Here is a 19,741-nt window from a genome sequence, read left to right on the forward strand (position 1 = left end):
AAATTTACTAAGGATACGAAAAAACTGAACAATAGTCTGAACATGTGAAAGAGTTCTTCCGATTTTTTAGTGAGTGGACTTTACTTTAGTGCTAAGTGAAAGTTATTTTTTTCCGCCCAAAATTTTAGTTGTGTTATTGTAAACGTTCATTTGAATTTATTTCAGTCACGTAATTGAAATTTTTAATTTAAATTAATAGTGAACTATAATAAAAAAATATAAAATTATAATTATATATCATATTTCAAAGACGGTATATACTAATTAGGATTATGAAATTTGACTCGGATTTAAAAAGATTAAAAAAATTGCTGGAGAAAAAAAATTAAAATTTTGTAACTATTTCAAAAATAAACCTACGTTAACTTATGTCGGATATTTTTTTATTAAATTAATTAAAAAAATAAAAAAATAGAAAAATAAAATTTAAAAAATTAATACATATTGTGAATTAGGGACAAAAAAAATATATTTTTTTATCATGAATTTTATACTTTTATCATTCATTCTCAATTAATTAGAGTTATAAGTATGTACTCTTTTTATATGATTTCAACTAATGCATATCTTATCAATTGAAAATGGCTGGGAATGAGAGAGAAAAAATTATCGACAAACTAGATATGTTTGCACCCTTACAAATTGAAATTTATTATTAAGGTTTAAATTTGGAAAAAGGAGGAACTGCATATAAAATTTTTGAAAGGGATGGAAGGAAACACTAGAAACGCGTAATTTGAAAGTAAACATCGTTTGATTTCGCCACGGTGAGCATTGGTTTTGTGGCAATTGAGAGAATCCAATTCAAATTGGCCACAGACAAACAAGAACGTGGAAAACTTTCGCACAATTTAACCACGAAAAAGCAAAACGTTGCAAGTGATTACGACGATCATGGAGATTTGCCACTGTTTCTTGTTCGTGAGTATTTTTCCGTGATAAACTACCGTGTTTCTGGTAGTGACAATATACATCATCCAACTAGGGTTAGAATATATTTTTAGGCTCTTTAAACTACTTGCATATCATGTATTGAAGTGGTCTAAGTTTTATTTCTAAGTTTATTATTAGATAATAGATTACGGTATGTATAAGATGGAATTCAAATTCTTAATATAAATAGATGAATGAATTAATCGCTCGACTGATCCAAGTTGATTACACAAAAATATATGTTAAGATATATAAAAATATTATGGCTTTAATATTTTAATCCAAGTCATCGTTTTAAATAATAAAAAATGTCATTTTAATTCGATAAAAATGGCAATTTGTAACTACTATTCTAAAGAACACAAAACATTATTTTAACCTAATTTAAAACCGTCATTTTAACATGATAATTGTAACATTTTTTAGAAAATCGCCATAATTTATAGAATAGCGCTTAAGATTATGGCATTTTTTGAAAATATTATTTTTGGATATAATAGCGGTCAAAATCGCCGTAATTACCAAAAAGAATTATCGTAGTAATGTTAAAAAGATGCCATTTTTTAATATAATACTGTCAAAACCGCCATAATTACCAGAAAGTACCGCCAGTATCCCAGTAATAACCTTGATTTGTTGTAGTGTAAGCTCTTGCTTAAGTAAATAACAGACAACAAATAGTCAAATACACATATCATACAGTATGATTTTCTTACCTTACTAGGGTATGCATATAGATAGTGTGATATTGAACACAACATCGATCTTCATCATATATCTCACAATGCCATTGACAACAACATTATTATATTCTTCTACATAACTAGAATTTGATTAAATATCAGAGTGTTAAGTGTTAATAACCCATTTCAACTATATTACATTCCAAATATTTTTCATTAGAAACTCCACTATCTGATCATCAACAAGTGCTGCTTCTGCTATATCTTGAGCGAGATTTCTGTCTCTCCAACCTTGCTTCTAGAAGTTTTGCTATCAATGTGTTCTCCTTTACCCCCTTAGGAAATTTAATCGGCAACTCAGAATCCGAAACAATCAATTTCGATTTCAACAGTTCCACAAGATTGTTATCAACATTGAGTGCAGCACAAGAATCTGCTTTGCAAATACTCTCATCAGGGTGAATCTTAGCACCATTTTCTGATGACAATGAACTGTTTCCGGCCGGGTTAGAAGACCGGCTACTCGAGTTCATCTTAAGGGTCCAAGAGGGTTTATTATCACTCTCTTGTGCAACTTCTATGGCCTCATCATTCACCACTAGCCCTGTTTTGTTGCTGTCCTGCATTTTGGAGCCAAGTTTGCCAACTTCTTCTTTGCCATTCGCGCTTTTTGGCTCGAGAAATTTGGTATCACTGGAATCTTCCTTAAGTGGAAAGGAATCCAATGAATGTTGCTGACAAGGGTAAATTTCCCTGAGTTCCTTGGGGGAGGAGTAACCGAATTTTTTAAACTCAATGGATCGTTTCGCGTGAAGAAACGTCTCAATATCGAATCCTAACTTGTCAACAATTGAATTCCTCTCCATGAGATCATTGCTGGATTCAGATAGCTTCATTTGCATTCGCTCGTCGAGCCAAGCTTCCGAAATATGAAGTATTAGCCTATCAAGACCTTTTTCATTCTCAGAACACTTCTCAGAATTCCTCCTAAGAGAATACACTTCTTGTTCATAATCTCTTATTCCTTTGGCAAACTCATCACACAGATTCTCCAAAAGTATTCTAGCTTTTCGCTCTCGTTCGAGGTTTCTCAAACAACCGGCGAACGAAGCCTTCACTTCACAAAGCTCCCTAGCTAGCTTGTGATGCAAGCTTTCTGAATGCTTTCTTAACCTCCTCTCATTCTCAAGCTCTTGTTCAACCGGTTTAACTGCCGTTTTGATTCTCTCGTGTACCTTGTCCTTCCTAACAAGTTTTTCGACCTTAATTCGCTTCATTAAGTCCTCTATTTCCTTCCTATTCATTTTCTTCTCTTGAAGTAACTCCTTCATCAGTGCTTCAGAGTGATACAGCTCTGTTTTCAAGGCTTTCATGACTGATACATTCGATGCGTGCTGTTCTTCGAGACTCCAGATTCTCTTCAGTATCTTGACTAACTCTTTGGATGTTGTAACATTGTAACTCGACTCTCCGATCATACCTTTGAAATCAGTTGAATTCGAGCGAGTTAATGAAGGATTATATGGTGCTGCCTGTTTTAAGAAAACAGAAAATGATCATTGAAGATAATAAATGCATCATCATCAAGAATTCTAAAGCCTAAAATGCTTCCAAATCCATCATATCTTAATCTTGCTAAGAAATTTTTTATGCTTAATTGAAGAATGAAAATGTGACAAAGAAATTATGTGGATTCAAAAGGGGAAAACATATGCTTACTTCCATTTCAACACATCCATCACTTTCAACTGATCTATGCTGCTGAATAAATGTTGATGCAACATGCCTTTTCAAACTACTAGCAGATGATTTCTGCAAATAAGGAACCGGAAAACGATCGTATTAATCGCACATCCAGACACATCCAAAGAAAATGATTAATAACACATCTTCATAAGAAGATTCTAGACTAGTTTGTATCATATCCTCACTAGAAATTGCATATATAACACAATGAAGGGATAATATTTTTGATGTTAAGGTTAAGAAAAATAGTAATTGAAGCAAAACAATGATGAATTTAGAAAATTGAAAGCAACATCACAGTTGAAATCATTTTAGATAACAAAAAAACAGTTAAGGAGACAAGAAAACCATGCTTTAAACTTTAAACCATAATTAAGAATCCTCTAGTGCTAAAAATTGTTTGTTTTTCCACTACTAAAACACTTAATCGCCTACCGAAAACTCGAACTATGGACCTCTGGTTACTAGTAATTGACATATACAAACAAAATCCAGTTACCAACTTCAAAACTGAAACTGAAATTTTCCTTTATAAGAAGGCATAGGAAAATGAATATGACAAAAACAATTTGGAGAAAGTTATCATAACTCATAAGTTATAGGAAAAACAAAAAAAACAAAAAAACAAAAAAGTTCAAGGCATATATATGTGCATGTCATAGACCAAAAAGGTTAGTTGGGTCTCCACAACCACCAAAACCATACCAAAGGGAGCAAAATCTGGTGAGTGTGGGGAACATAATATACATTTCTGTGTAACAAATTAAAGCTTGAAAGATTCATGGCACTCTGCAATGACTAAACCGAGATTTTACATAAAATCGGAAACATGATTTGAATTCTAAAATACAATCTAATAGCAATTTTCAAAATCATTTTGTTAGAGTATAATTAGGATCAATTAGATTAATTAATTCTAATTATACTCTTAACATAGAAATAGGTAAGCAGCGGATAATAGTGGTGTTTGATTTATTAGACTAAAAAAGACACAAGACGGAGAGGATATGCTAATCGGGAAGGTGAAAAAGCATTATAGGAGTAACAAAAGACAAAAAAAAATAGCATAAAGGAAAAATGTGAAAAAAATACGATGATTTCACCCAAAAAAAATAACCTATCCTCTTCAAGGAGGATACCATGACTCGGAAGATTTTAAGAATTAAATCGAGATTTAAGCTATCTTAAAGCATGACTAACAAGTATAAATTACAGCCTAGTGGGAAGTGTAATCTTATCCAACATAGATACTAATTTGCTATGATTCATGTTGAAATCAAAATATAACAAAGCATATGATGTTGGCAAACATAGTATAGTACAACTATACATAGTGATCAACTGCTAAAATTACTAGAACACCGAAATATCAATTTACATTATCATTTTCAACTCTAATTTATACAAAAGATATTTCGGTATTCCAATAGTTTTAGCCGTTGATCTCAAATATCAATTTACATTATCATTTTCAACCATAGTTTAAACAAAAGATAGAAACTATTTCAAGTATTGGAGTGGTTTTTAGTCGTTGATCTCAATCATAAAATCTAAACATATCTGGATTAATCCCTAAAATTACTGGAACACCAAAAGATAAACCTGGTCAAAAGGGGTATCTGGAGGCTGAGCCAGCTGTCTAATGCGGCGGCGATGGCGGCGGCGGCGGATCCTGATGGAAGCAGGGCTGTTCATTCTGGAAACCTGAGTTTGTTGGTTGTAGGATTGAATTTTCCAAAGGGTAGCACAAAGTTGTCTTGAAGAAAGAGATGAATCTTGAAGATGATGATGATGAAAAGCATTAGCATTTGGATTGTTTTTTGATGGAGATTGTGATGATGGAAGCTCCTCCTCAAGTCTCCATGAAGGTGGTGGTGTAGTACAACAAGTTCCACCACCACCCTTTAACAGAAAACTTCTACTTTCTCTCAACTTTTCCACCATTGAAACTGATGATGAAACCTTCTGTTCTTTCTTATTCTCACTACCTTTTTCTTCTTCTTCTTCTTCTGCTTCTGTTCTTCTTTGTCTCTCCATAACACACTCTCTCACTACTCTTTTTAATGTTCAAGTTTCAAAGTTGGTTGCTTTTTTCTCTTTGAAGGGGTTACACGTTGCTTCTTTCATTTCTTTTCATTCAGACATGACAGTGTCATGGTTTGTTCAGTGCTCAAAGAACAAGTTTCCTCAGCTTTCACAGTTGACTACATTACAAAAATAATCATTTATTATATATTTTTTAGAGTTTAATTTTAATATATTAAAATTTTAAAACATTTTTTATCATCCTATATTTGGCATTTTTTCTTTGAATGGCTATTTATATAATAAAAAATAATTATTTTTATTTTTGTAATATTATATAATTAATATAAGTGTAAAATTATATTATATTAAATTATATTAAACTAAATTATTTTTTAATAAATAGTCAAAATAATATCTAAAAATATAATAAATACCTTGATTTAGTACTAATTTAATAAAGGATTTAATTTTTTTAAAACCAAATTAATTTATATAAAAAATATGTATTTTTTGAAAATTGTTTTGACTTTTAATTATTTATATAAAATAATTATTTTTACTAAGATATGTTTCGTAATTAGATGTATATATAAAATTATTTTATAAATTGTCAAAATAATATTAAAAATGCAATTATAATATAAGTTAGACAAGTTTTTTATTAGATAAATAATCTGACTTGGTACTAATTTAAAGAAATTAATTTTTTGAAAATAAAATTAACATATATAAAATATACATGACTTTTTTGAAAATTATTTTGACTTTTATCTAAATTTTTTATTAATAAATTATAAATATATTATTACAGGATAACAAATATTAGGCAGTGATTGAGTGTTGTGTTCCCAAAATCTGAACCAACTAAACAGTTGGTTACTTCATTTTGTTGGGTCCACACTTATTCATACATGGCCAGCATCCTATGTTTGTTTTACTTTTGTCTCCTCCTTCACCTTATCATCATCTCTTTGGATTTATTTGGGTTTTTTTAGTTTCCAAAATTTTTATTATTTTAGTATCTAATTCATTTTTTTTAATTGAATTGGTGAAGTAATTTTTTATTTTAACATGTTTAAAGAATTTTAAAAATATATTTAATATTTAATTTACATCAATTTTACACTAGTGAAATATTTTTCAATTCTACTATTACATATTAGGTTTGTCTATATAATAATAATTTAATCAGAGATAAAAACAAACTAAATATTAGGACAAAAATGACAATTTTTTAATTAAAGATAATTTCAAAGCATAATAAAACTAAAAGCAGTCATATAGTTAATTCATAAGGATAAAATTAATAAGAATTAAGAATTAAAAATATTGTTAAAAAAAATAAAGAGTAGTTAAAAAATGTACTAGCTAAAATAAGAGAAAAAAAATTTACCTAAATACAAAGTAAACATGATACACTTCAATTTATTTATCTGCTAATTATATTTGATGAATACCTTTTTAACTAGTATAGATTTTATTCTCAGAAAAATAAAATCCATAATTAATGCATGTCAGAGGATAGCTATTAGATCATATTTAAAAGCAAGTCCTCATTGATGACTAATCAATTCTAGTAGTTGTTTATGTTTATGATTGTATCTTATTTTATTTGTTTTTGGTGGTTTGTTTGTTTACGAATATTAATATGAACATTGTTAATTACTTTTCTTTTCTAGTGTTTGTCTCTAACAAAGAACCCAAAGAGAAAAGGGAAAAGAGCCAAAAGTTGTTATGCAATTTTTTAATTTGTCATTTTGTTTTCTTTCATGCTAAGCTATCCTAAGCTAATATTAATTATATAGTTCTAGCTATAGGGCCTTTGAATATTTGTTCAAAACTATGTATTATTATGCATGCAATTATGACACTAAGATATTTGACTCAGCGAAGATTTAACCTTTAAGCATGCGGTTTCTATAGATATTATTATTATTATTATTATTATTATTATTATTATTATTATTATTATTATCTTGTATCCTAAGAATATATATTAAAATTATAAAATAATTTTTAGTTAAAATTTAAAATTTTAATATATTTAGTTTGTATTTATTAAATAAAGATATTTAAAATTTTTTATTAATAATAAATTAATTATGTGTTCTAAAAATACATATTAGAAACTATTATTATTATTATTATTATTATTATTATTATTAATGTGTGCTGTCCTATATCAATGCTCAAGGTATAGGCATATAAATTAAGAAGGTCCACAAAATTAAACCACATAACTTTGTAATGCAACATGGTCCATATCATTATCCTTAGGAATACATAAACAAAGGGACAATAGTGTGGTCCACATTCCCCTATATGGTATCCCAAGGAATTTATTCCCTTTGACAATTTCTCCAATTTACTATTATTACAATATTTGGCCAAAATTTTGATTTAACTGTTAAAATTTTTTTATATTATAATTTTAAATAAATTAATTATAATTTTAATAATGATATTAAAAAATAAATGATATTAAATTTGGAGGTAAAAGTGTCTTAAAATTTACACATATTCACAAGATATTAAAAATAAATGATAATATATAAAATCACTTAGAATTTTAATAAAGTTATATACATAAATATTTGTAAACCCTAAAACCAAATTTTTAATCCCACATAAAAAAATTGACAAATTCCATGCACAATTTTACTATAAAGTGGGGCTTTGTGTCCTTGAGAATAGACCTTGTACAAACTTAGGCTCTTTTCTGTCTTTCAATCAGCATCAACTCAACATGCATTTAAAAGAAAAATTTGTGTGATTTGAATAAAATAGACATATTATTTATACTAAAAATTTTAAGTATATCAAAAATACCAATTTCAGTTATTTTAACCGTTGATTTTAATTAATATATATTTTTTATAATTCAAATTAACGGTTAAAATAACTGGAACACTAATATTCTTAGTACACTTGAAACTCTTCCAATACTATAATACTAGGTATATTGAAAATTATTTTAATATATAATTAACTAATTGCTTTTAATACTACTTCCTAACTAACCTTTTGCTTCCCCAAGTAAAGTTGGAGAGGACCACATTACTTATCTTATATTGGACCACCTTTGATAGAATGAAATTCCATTATTAAATTGATGATTGTGGTCCATAAGCTAACCTTGCTTAGTAGCTTTTAGATAACATGCCCATTTATGTATTCAACATAGGTAATGATTGTCTAATGTCATAAACTGGATATGCATCTTTCTCTTTTAATATTTTCAAATTTAACCTTTTATTTAAAATTTCAAAATTTTATGATAAAGTAATAAGGAATGCATTCTATCCATTTTAATTTGTGTTTTTATTATATATTTCATTAGAAACAAAGTACACATTAATTAGTAGCACCATATTCATATATAGTCATAAAATAGATGAGATGCCTTGGTTATTTGGGCAGTTATAACTACTGTGATTGATGACTATAAATATCAATTGTGTTCAAAAGCATTAAAAAACTTGTAATGTATGAAATTTATAATGTGTTAGTTATAAAGACAAGGTTACAAATTCTATAAAATATATCAAGTTATGCTTGTTGAAAAGTAGCATTACTTGAACACATTATTATGTGATGACTCCAAATACATTGACATATATACACACACTAAGAGAAGAATTTTAAGTATTCCTAGAATATCAGTGTTTATATTCTGGTTCAAAATAAAGTCAAATTTATTAATGATAGAAGTTCATCAATAATAGTTTCTTTCACTTATAAGAGATCGAACGTGACAAAAGAGATTCAGCTTTACTTATTTAAATGAGTAACTGTCTTTTTAATTTTTTTTCTATTGTCTTTATCTTATATAAAAAAAATAGATCTTAACAAACTTTTAAAATAAAGGAAACGGTTGTCTACCAATAAAAGTGAAATTACTCAAAAAATAATTATCTATTCTACTATAAATACATTGATATTTAAAACCCTCTCATATATATTCAAGTCACAGTTTATTAAAAATCTGTTTAAAGTCCTTGCTAACTTAAATATCGGAGTCTCTTGTAAGTACTACTCCTTATCTCTTCACGAGGTACTTGGACGGTGATACCTCAATATCAGAACAAGTCGAACGTTGCTTTAAAAAGAGTCTGAATCTCATATTCAGACTCAAATCACCATTTCAGATAATTTACAAAACCACTAATATTTTAATAATTTTAACTGTTGACGTCAATTTATATATATTAAAGTCATTATTTAAAACTACTAAAATATTGATATTTTAAGAATATTTTAAAAAATTTTCCTATACTAAGAAACATTATTTTTTCTATTGAGAGTACTTGACATACACTTATTTAGTCACTATCAATGTTACTAACTATTTGGCATTGGATTGTTGAATCATCCAATCCAATCCAAACAATATATCAAATCAAAGTTCCAAAAGGGGATATTCATTAAAATAGTCCCAGCAAATTAAACCCATTCAGTGAAAGCAGCAGTATTAACTTTTGCACCCCCCAAAAAATGTCCATTTATAAATGTCCAAAGTAGTATCAAACTTTTGGCATGCAGAGAAATTCAAGGAGAAATAGCTAAAAGAATTGTATGTCCAACATTTAATAATGAAAGGAACCACTTTGTATGCATTTTAACAGGCAAAATTTGAATTGGTGTCCAAGCTACCATGACAACACACCTATTTAGGAATTAACAAAATTCATGTGATTCCTTCTTAGTTTTTACACACATGATCAAACAAATAGAAGAGTTAATAGTTAAAATAATTTCTAAAATTCACACATGTATATTTTTGGTTTTTAAAATATTAAAAGGATCTTAAATTAATTTTTTTTTTCGTTAAAAGATGACACCATTTACGCCACGTATATAACTAACAAAAAAAACCAATTTAATTCACTATGCTCTTTTTTATATTGATGTACGCGTAATCTTTTAATCACTATTTTGACTATTAATTCTATTTAAAATTAATAAAAGACTTGTAATAACAATAATAACATGTATAAAAAATGTACTATTTCATGCAATTTGTTAAAGGATGTGTTTAATAGTTTAAACATGACACAAATACTTTGATTAAAAAAACAAAGAAAGTTTATGGGTCTTTCTATTTCTACTTTTTGAAAGGATAGAAAACATAGAAATAGGGAACACAATAAAGTGTTTGAAATTAAGTCATACGTACAAATTGATCCAACACAAATTCACAAGTTTTATGTTTTTTTTTATGTATTTTTGTATTCTCCCGACTATTAAATATTTCCCAAAAAACATAAAAACAATAATTAAGTCATTTCCAACGTTTTTTATAGAGATCAAACATGGTGAAAATTTATTTACAGTTATTTTTTTCATGTAAAGTTAACATTTGAGAATCATTAAATAATTTAATAAATTTAACTGAATTATCATCTAATAATTTTTAACTAAAAAATTCACATAAAAATAACAGCATATGAGTCGTTAACACGTAAGTCTTTGTTCGATTTTTTTTTTTTTTTTTGAGCAAGTAAATATCCAACGTAATATAAGTATATAACAATAACTAATTGGACTTTTTCTTCGGTCCGAAAAAAATTATTATAATATATAAATGAATTATGGGTCAACATACTCAAGTTTAATTTGTTAACAAACCCAATAGAGCAATATTGATTCAAAGAGAACCCAATAGGGAAATGAATAGAAAAGGAAGCCCTACATTATAGTAAACCATAAATTCAATGTATCCATTGGGCATTACAAGAGGAAATAAAGACCCAACATAAATGGGCTTTTTATTGGTCACATTTTTTAATAAGGAGTTAAGTATCTTTAATTTTATGGACCTTAAAAGCCCAAAAACGTAGGTTTTTTAACAAATTGATATGTTAAAATGTTTTTGTTTAATGTTTAATCATGCATTACTATATCATGGATAATAGTTTCCTTTTTTTATGGTAGATGAATAATGATTTCTAAAAGTTTGCACTAACTGTCTAACACTAGGCTAAGCATCAAACTTAACTATTTTTTAATCCAATAAAGCTTATGAAAAAGTGAAGTGAATCAATGAATCATCCAAGGGTCAAGAAAAAATAAAAACCAGCAATGGCCTATTCATTAAAGTAGAAGAACAAGGGCCCAATATTAGAAAGATAAAGATGCAAGAAAAGGACCCTTTTAGTGTTTGGCATTCACATGTTGGGTGCCTCTAAAATATTATTTTGATTTTACTTTTTTAAAGTGAGCACATTTTAACTCCTTTTAAATTTTCACTCTACTAATGTGTTCACTTTTTAGAATTTAAGATTTAGATAATAATAAATGACATTACTAAATAATTTTTGTTTTAAACTAGTGACATTAACTTCTAAATTTCTAATATTTCAGGCTAAATTTGTCATAACCTGCGATTTAGGGTTTTAAATCGCCTATTCAGATCTTAAAACCAAATATCAACCAAACTATATTGACTTTTTTTCGTTAGAATTATGAATCTTAAATAATAAAATATTAAAAAGGAAATACATTAAAACTAGTAACTTTTTTCTTTGTTTTAAAATAAGAGTTTAGCTAGCTTTACAAGGCTATCATCACAAAAAACATACTACATAAAACTAATGTTATGTTACAATGTTTGAGGTTGAAAATTTTCAACTTTTACAATAATAAAAGGTGATGAACATTGTCATCACATGACAGTGCTTGGTTCATCACATGAAATTCTTGTGTAGCAAATCTATTAGGTATTACATCATTGGAAAGGGTGAGCTGTTACAAAATTTCATGTCAATGAAAGTTTGCCAAATCTAAAGGGCAATGATTGAAGTTGCATGTCATCAATTATATAAACAGCACCTCACAATCTATAGACTATAGTATAAATCATGGGGAAGGTGGCCCTCTAGGTTTTTTTTTTTTCTTCCCCTTTTTATGGAAAAATATACACGGGAGTGTAAAGTAGTTTTACACGTGCATCCAATTACGTAACGACACATCAACAAAAATAATTACCTTTTACATTAACTACGCAAATGATCATCCAAAAGAACAAATGTAATTGAATAATTGCATAAAACATTTTACACTAGTAGTGCATCAAAATTAAACTCATATATTGGTTAATTGAGATTCTTTAGCCTTTAGGAGAGGATTTGAATCTTGCATTTTCTTATTTTTACTTTTATTTTTTTTTTAGAGAGCATTGATTTTTGACCCCACAAATAATAGTACTAATTCACCATCATATACTTAAAAGCACATTTTAACTTTTTATGTTTTAAGAGCAAAGTCAGAGAAATGATATGACCCAACAAAAACTAAAACAAAGCAATATTGCCATAAACGTTCATGAAGGAGAAAAAGCTTAGGACCTACCAATTGAGAAGAACATATTAAGCAAGTGTTTTCTTCCCTTTAGAAGGGACTGACTCCCTTCATAAAAAAGCAACATGATATTTGAAGACAATTAATAATAAGATTTAGGGTGTTACATCCATCATTAGTGATATTTGAAGATCATTGTATTTGACTCTTCTTTATTTTTAAAAATATATATTAAGCTTCTTTAAATTTTAAATAATAGTACACTTAATAGAATAAGTATAGAAATCAATTTTTAATTTACCAAAATTATTCAATTTTTTTTTGTTTATTGTAAATGTTTTTTTACCTTTATTTTTTTGAAAGTTTAAAATTTAGTGTCTAGAATTTAATATTTAGTATTTAGGATAAAAAGTAATTTTAAAAAAGGCTGAAATTTTACCAAACCGTGTTCTTATTTTTGAATAAAAAATAATATGTTTATATAAAAAATTAATTATCAAATTAGTCATTATATATTTATGTATAAATATATATGTTATTTAATTTATTTTTAATACTATTTTATATTTTAATATATATTTTATACAAATATTTAATTTAATAGTTGATTTTTTTATGTTCATATAACATAGTTGATTTTTAATTAGTGTTATCAATATATCAAATTTGAAACTATGAACATACTTTGGGAAAACTTATATTAAAAATGTTAATCATATCTGTATACAATAATTTGTACCAAAGTATATAATCAACTTGAAAATGTTTATAAATACCCATCAACATGACAAAATAGTAAAATGAGACGCATTATTTGTATTAATTTTATTTTGTATATCAAATTAACACACCTTTTTTAATGTTTTAAAAAGTAATTATGAACAACTCTATGTATAAAAAATAATAATAAGTTTTATATATACTAAAAAACAGATACTAAATTATCTATTATATATTTATAATTATTTATACTTGTTGATTCACGATTTCTTTAACTAAATAACCAATCAATTATCAGAATAATCAAATATGTTATAGTAGAATTAGAATAATCAAATTTACAATAATCTAGTAATCAAATTTTCTCATAATAGTATATAAAAAATTACAAAATATCAAATACATACTTTTATACACAGTAATTGGTTAGTAACTAATTGGTTAGTAACTGATTTTTAGTAGTTAGTACACACAAAAGACAATTGGTAATTAATGTACCATAATTTTTAAAGTGCACAAAATACTTAATTAAATTAGGTCATTGTCAACCAACTTGGGTTAGTCAAATGGTCAGTTCATTCGTTCACTTAAGATTAAAATTTTGTTTTGTGCATGCATTCATTTATTGGCTAACAACATATTCTTAAATAAAGTTCAGATATGTAATAAATTAATCCTTGACCTGTCGAACTAGAAGATACCGCATGGACAAACAAAAAAAATTAGGTCATTGCCAAACTCTAATGGGATGTGACTCATTTGGTCTATTGTGAATGAACCACATAAATCACATTAACCGGCAACAACTCCCATCACAATCCCCATACCCTTTGAGAAGCCATTTGAATATTCTAACCATTGTTGGGAAGTGATGGCCATTTTCAAATGAATTCATAGCCTTTTATATAACCCTTTATTTGTCACATCTCCACCACCAAGCAAAATAAATTAATTAAACCTATAATTTAATTTTAATATACTATTAGTGTAAAATAATTTTATATATACATCTAATTACATAATATCACATCAATAAAAATAACTACATTTTATATTAATAATATAAATAATCATTAAAAAAGAACGAATATGATTGCATGACGGTATAAAACAACACTTTACACTGTCAGTACATCAAAATCAAACCCTTCAAACTAAATTCACCTATATATATGTTATGATATAGAGCAGGCGTGGACCTCACTTCTCCACCAACCATATATATAAGTCATCAAAGGAGCAGGTTTTCACCTTTCTAGTTGGCAAAAAAAAATTAATAAATAAATGGATTAAAATAAAATAATGGGGTTGTACGGACAACACACACCCACCACACTCAGTCACTCATTAACACATTGCACAACAATGGTGGGTGTGTGTGTAATCTTAGACTGTGAGCATTAACTTGCTCATTGGCTCTTCAATAAATCAAAGGAGATTTCATGTTATATGAAACTATATAAAAACAAAGGCTTCCTTAAAGTCCATTCAATATATCATTAAAGGACCGTACGGATTACAAAGTTATGACTTATGTCCCTCTACAAATTTAGAGTAAACCCCACATCTAACTTTCTAGATTTTAACAAAAATAAATTACAAATTTTAAATATTAATTTTTAAACAATTTTTTAGATGATGTAATTCACCAAAATAAGTGACTAAAGTGACATATAGAGATATGAGTTGTTCTATTATGAATAATAAAAAAAAACGTATATTGCTTTTCGCAACTTGAAAATTATAGAAAAAGATAAAATAGATTGTTTGTTTTTCACAACTTAAAAATTATAGAAAAAGATAAAATAGATTGTTTTTCACGATAAAAAAAACTAAGAGAGACAACATATGTAACGAGTTGCTTTTCGCAATCTACGAAATTACTCTTGTATTAGATAAAATTGCGACACTTTTCACAACCTAAAAAAAATGTGAACTATATCCATATAATACACCTTGTGAACCCAATTCCATATTTAAATTTTTGAACCTACAAATTTATCTCTCACTACTAAAAATTATAATTTTAAATACAAATGTTATATTTAAATTTTGAGGAATAATTTTCTTTTGCTCAAGGATATATTTTACCTTAGCACTAAATTTTCTACATATAAGACTCCAATTAGTTGTGGAAAGTGATAAAGATGGTTGAATCTTATTACAAATTTTTAAAGCAGTGCAAGATAGACTGTTAGGTTCTAAAGGACACTATATTTTGCTGTAGTTTTTAGTTCTGGTCTTAATCAATCAAAGAAAATAAGAACCATCTTCCGGTGAAGAACTGATAATCTTGTTAGAGGAAAGTGCATAAACAGAGAGAATTAAAATGGTGTAAGAAATCTCTTGTATTTTTAAGATGCTGTAATAATATTCCAATATCCTGAATAACCAACTTGATCAGCAAGTACACTGTGTATGGATTGTTAAGAACACAGAAATCATATTAAGAGTAAAAATGGCAGAAAATCATAGACACAAAGAGTCAACAGCAGCTTGTGATTGTTGTATTGGAGAGAATCAGAGAAAGCTATGGAGAAATTTCAAGCCTAGGCTCAAAGCAAAAACCAGTGAAGAGCTGCAGCGGGAACCTCTTCAAAACAGGGCATTTCTGTGACCATTTCCATTGTTTAATGTTCATGTCGTATGTCAGAAGTGCTGGAGATCCATAACTTTGAATGTAGATTATATCGTCCGTTCCACTGCTCGCGAAAACATCATCCAACTCGCCGAAGCCTTGGAAGTATTTGTGGGGCATTCGAACAATCTCTTCCCACTTCTGAGCATTTAGAACCCAGATTCCAATTCCTTTAATGATGTCGGGACGATCTTGCTTACCGATCCCTCCCACCATTACAAGCTTCTCCTTCAGATTCATCAGACGGCCACATGTTAAAGAGCAAGGAACCGGAATGAAGTTCCTTCTCAAGCTGCCTTGCGAAGATCGGTTGGAGATGTTATATGAGATAAGAGCATGACGACTGTCCGGTATGCCACCCCCAGTCGAGTAAACTAAAAAGTAAAGCACGCCATTGCATATCACACTCTCATCGCCACCTCTCCACCCCAGCAAAATCTCAGTTAAAGCCGTTGCCCAGGTCGCATTCTCTGAATTGTATAAATGAATCGAGATATCCCACATGAAAAAGTTATCCGGGACTTGCCTAGATTTTACGATTGCTACTGTATATTTGTGAGATTCTCGGTTGACAGACATTGCTAATGCACTGTAATCAGAAAAGGGAAAACCCGAAGGCTCCTGGAGCTTCCTGCATCTTTTAGTAATGGGGTTACACATGCACAATTCGCTTCTGCTTCCATTGTCCATGAAGCAAACTAAACCGTGCGACGAAGCAATGAACCAGTTAGAATTGTCGATGCAGGGTAGTTCAATGTTGTACCATTTCCGAAGGATGGGATCATAAGCATAACCAGTTGGTTCATCAGAATTAGTGAACATGAAGTACCAAGGTTTCTGTGGTAGCACATGGGACAGGTTCCATAAAAACCTTCCCGAAGTGACGATCTCATACCATCTTTTGCACACAGAACCAGCTCTGAAAATGCTAGCAACCGGCAGATAGGCTAAGATCCGTTCCACCAATTCGTCCGGCAAAATACTGTCCACAGAAACAGCTGCTACTTCTTTGTCACCTTCCTCGCCAACTTCTGAAAATGAATCCCAGTCCCTAATCTCCCTTCGCGAGTCATCGTAGAAGTGACTGACCCATGATGTTTCTCCCGCCATAATTGTGCGAGTAAAGGCCTAATAATGATTATATTTAACAGGTCTTAGTCAATTAAGCATCATAACACAAGATAATAAACAAATCCAGGAAAATTAGTTATAGTTATAATAGATTCAAACCCCATGATCAGAAGCACAAAAAACAGAACAGAAAACTTCATGAAACAGATAAAAGACAATAAAGGCATAAACTTCAGATTTTACCAAAAAAAACAAGACAGATATAGAAAAATCTCCTCCTTTCAACAATAAAGTTGCAACAATTGAAATTCTCAGATTCATCAACTAGCCAAACGAAAAATATAAAATTATTTGATGTTTAGAAACAAACATTAGTAGTATGTTGCACAGCATATTAGTATCAACCACAAAATTCTTGTTGCATATACTAAATGGTTGAAAAACAAAAACCATATGAAACAACTTAGCAAAAAGGTAATATTTCCCACAAATTTTGATATGATATACAAAATCATTCTCAGCTAACCACAGAAATAACCAACACCAAAGGAACAAACAAAATCTACATGCTTTGATTTAGCTTAGAAATTTGATCATAAAATAGAACTAAGAAAGAATAAACCATAGGGGACTTTTATCAAACAGAAGAAAGTAACAAAATTACATTTGAACAAAAAAAGTGAAAAAATAAAAAACTAAACTCTAAATGCCTCACAAAGAGAAAGAGCATTGCAAGTAGCTGATTCCTTGAGAGAAAATGGTGCTGAAAATCCAACATTTTAAGGAAAAAAAGAAAATAAAAACATCTTTTTTTGTTTTCTTTGTTTTCTTAGTTCTGTATAAGAAACAGCATTTGAGGCAAACAATAACCTTCAGCTTCAAACCCTAAATAAGTTTCGCATGATTCAAAAAAGAAAAACAGTATCAAGAGAAAAAAAATCAAACAGTTAAACAACCCATTAAAACAAACACGATCCTGAGGACACCAATCATCAGAAGAAACAAAAACCATCAAACATCAAACTCCAGAAAACATATAGAGATCAATGAACACAGAAAACACACACAAAATGAAAGCTTTTTACAAAAACATAAAAAATTGGGGAAAATCAAATAAGAAAAAAGCTAACATTTTTGGGAATTCAAAAGATGAAGTCTCATTTGAGAGAGACAGCGAGAGAGAGAGAGATGAATCTACCTTTTTTTCGTGAGGCTCTTGAACCAGTGTGAGCTGATTCAGCTGGTTTTGCGGATTGTGCAGAAAAAACCAAGAGAGAGAAGAAGGAAATAAGGAATGGAAAAAAGGGAATGAAAAAAAAAAAAAAGGGAATTGAGAGAGAGAGAAAGAGAGATTGAAGAAGAAAACTAAACTAAAACCATTGAATGGAGAAAGGAATGGGAAAATGGAAGAGCAACAAAATGGGTTGCTCTAGATTTGTTTGAGAACACACACACACACTCTCAATATAGAGAGAAAAGAGGGAAAGCCAAAAGGAGAAGCGTTTGTTTTGTTTTTCTTTTTCCATTTTTTTAATATATTTTTTTATTATTTTTTGTAATAAATAAATAAAATTATGGATTAATCATTAATAAATGAACAATGCTATATAGTCCGTAGATATTATTATTATTAGTCAAAATTTTATCAGTAATAATTTATACTTATATTTTTTAAAATTTTGTACACATAAATTAATATAATTTATATTCATATTTTTTCAAAATTTATATATAAATTAATAAAATTTATTTATTAAAAATAATTTAATATTTATAATAATTAAATAATAATAAAAAAATATTAAAAATTATTGTCCCAGAAATTTGTGTTATATAGTTAGAATAATGTGAGTAATTAGATAGTAAGAAAAGTACCAAGTCAAATGATACATTTTTTCACTCTTAAAACTTGGATTTGTGGATATTTTCTTTCTGAGTAACTTTATTATTTGGCTGAAATTATTGTCTTATGGTGTAATTTAGAAATTGTATTTAGGATAAAGGAATATTTTTGTTTATAATTTTAAAATTAATTGTTAATTTTGTTTTAAACATTTGAAATTTTATATTTTTGTTTTAAATATTTTATTTAATTTTATTTTTTCTTAAAATAAAAACTTTTTAAATATTTTTTGTCTATTATTAGGACTTAGGAGAGTGATTTTGCTGCATTCTAATGGATAATGTCATTCTTTAATTGTATATTATTTTTAATTTATTCTCAATAAAAAAAGTTATAAAAATAAAATAAAATAATGAAGATAAAGGATATTTATCACAAACAAAAAGTGATAATATTAATATAGGAATGACAATATCACTTATTCACTTTGCCTGTTATTATATTTTTTCTATTTTTTTGTTACTTTCATTGCTAAATCATTAAAGCACCATCAAGATTCAAGACTATCATAATTGTGATTGTTGTCACTACTTAGAAGAATGTACTAGAAAAAACTAAAATATAACAAAATAAGATGTTTCAATTTTTAAATATTATTAACAAAACTTAATTATTAAATTGTTAGAGACTAAAATAATATTGTATCTTTATACTTATTATACTTAATAAACAAAATTCAAGTTCTCTTAAGGGTTAGTAGTTCATATTTTTTTTATTATT

At 28.1% G+C, this 19,741-nt stretch overlaps 2 protein-coding genes across 3 annotated transcripts; both read right to left on the reverse strand.

Annotated features, from left to right (window-relative positions):
• Positions 1–1,652: 1,652 nt before the first annotated feature.
• Positions 1,653–5,545, reverse strand: LOC130960560 (uncharacterized protein At5g41620-like). Of its 2 annotated transcripts, XM_057885982.1 has the most exons (3): positions 4,965–5,545; positions 3,336–3,428; positions 1,664–3,148 (listed from the first exon to the last, which is right to left on the reverse strand). In XM_057885982.1, the coding sequence occupies exons 1-3, from the start codon at positions 5,397–5,399 to the stop codon at positions 1,856–1,858; spliced, it is 1,821 nt and encodes a 606-aa protein (XP_057741965.1). In that variant the 5' UTR covers positions 5,400–5,545; the 3' UTR covers positions 1,664–1,855. The 2 variants fall into 2 exon arrangements, with proteins under 2 accessions (XP_057741966.1, XP_057741965.1); XM_057885983.1 differs by lacking the exon at positions 3,336–3,428 and having other exon boundaries at positions 1,653–3,148.
• A 10,206-nt stretch (positions 5,546–15,751) lies between these two features.
• LOC130960619 (F-box/kelch-repeat protein At3g61590-like) lies at positions 15,752–18,517 on the reverse strand. The gene is made up of 2 exons (XM_057886065.1): positions 18,317–18,517; positions 15,752–17,175 (listed from the first exon to the last, which is right to left on the reverse strand). The coding sequence occupies exon 2, from the start codon at positions 17,155–17,157 to the stop codon at positions 15,940–15,942; it is 1,218 nt and encodes a 405-aa protein (XP_057742048.1). The 5' UTR covers positions 17,158–17,175; positions 18,317–18,517; the 3' UTR covers positions 15,752–15,939.
• Positions 18,518–19,741: the final 1,224 nt, after the last annotated feature.

The sequence above is a fragment of the Arachis stenosperma genome, chromosome 2, assembly GCF_014773155.1.
Source record: "Arachis stenosperma cultivar V10309 chromosome 2, arast.V10309.gnm1.PFL2, whole genome shotgun sequence".
Lineage (NCBI taxonomy): Eukaryota > Viridiplantae > Streptophyta > Magnoliopsida > Fabales > Fabaceae > Arachis > Arachis stenosperma.